Below are 296 nucleotides of genomic sequence, written 5' to 3'. Positions count from 1 at the left end.
ATTCATTCACAAAGAAAATTGGTGTCATTAAAGGTTGGAATTTTCCTCATTTTTCATAATTAAGGCATTAAGAGATAATTCTAAGAATACACACTCTCTATATATATAACGTTGGTTGTTAAAGGACAATCCAATGAAATCACTTACACTCAACGTACAGCCAGGCCTTGTGCCAGTCCTTTCCTTTAGTGTTGATTGCTTCACACTCATACCCTCCAACATCTTCGTACTGTACATTGTACAGATGAAGCACAGCTCCTGATTCACTGATCTCATGGTTTGGTGGGAGGTCTGTG

General features: G+C 38.2%; 1 protein-coding gene across 2 annotated transcripts in view; it reads right to left on the bottom strand.

Annotated features, from left to right (window-relative positions):
* cntn1b (contactin 1b) overlaps positions 1–296 on the bottom strand; it is an 11,757-nt gene that overhangs the window by 5,789 nt on the left and 5,672 nt on the right. For both annotated transcript variants that reach the window (XM_032505366.1, XM_032505367.1), the window contains exon 9: positions 148–296. This exon is cut by the window's right edge and continues 36 nt beyond it. In XM_032505366.1, the coding sequence (XP_032361257.1) occupies positions 148–296 (149 nt within the window). The remainder of the gene's footprint in view (positions 1–147) is intronic.

This window comes from Etheostoma spectabile, chromosome 23 (genome assembly GCF_008692095.1).
Source record: "Etheostoma spectabile isolate EspeVRDwgs_2016 chromosome 23, UIUC_Espe_1.0, whole genome shotgun sequence".
Classification (NCBI taxonomy): domain Eukaryota; kingdom Metazoa; phylum Chordata; class Actinopteri; order Perciformes; family Percidae; genus Etheostoma; species Etheostoma spectabile.
Note: the sequence above shows the minus strand (reverse complement) of the source record. Positions and strands in the feature narration are given on the sequence as shown.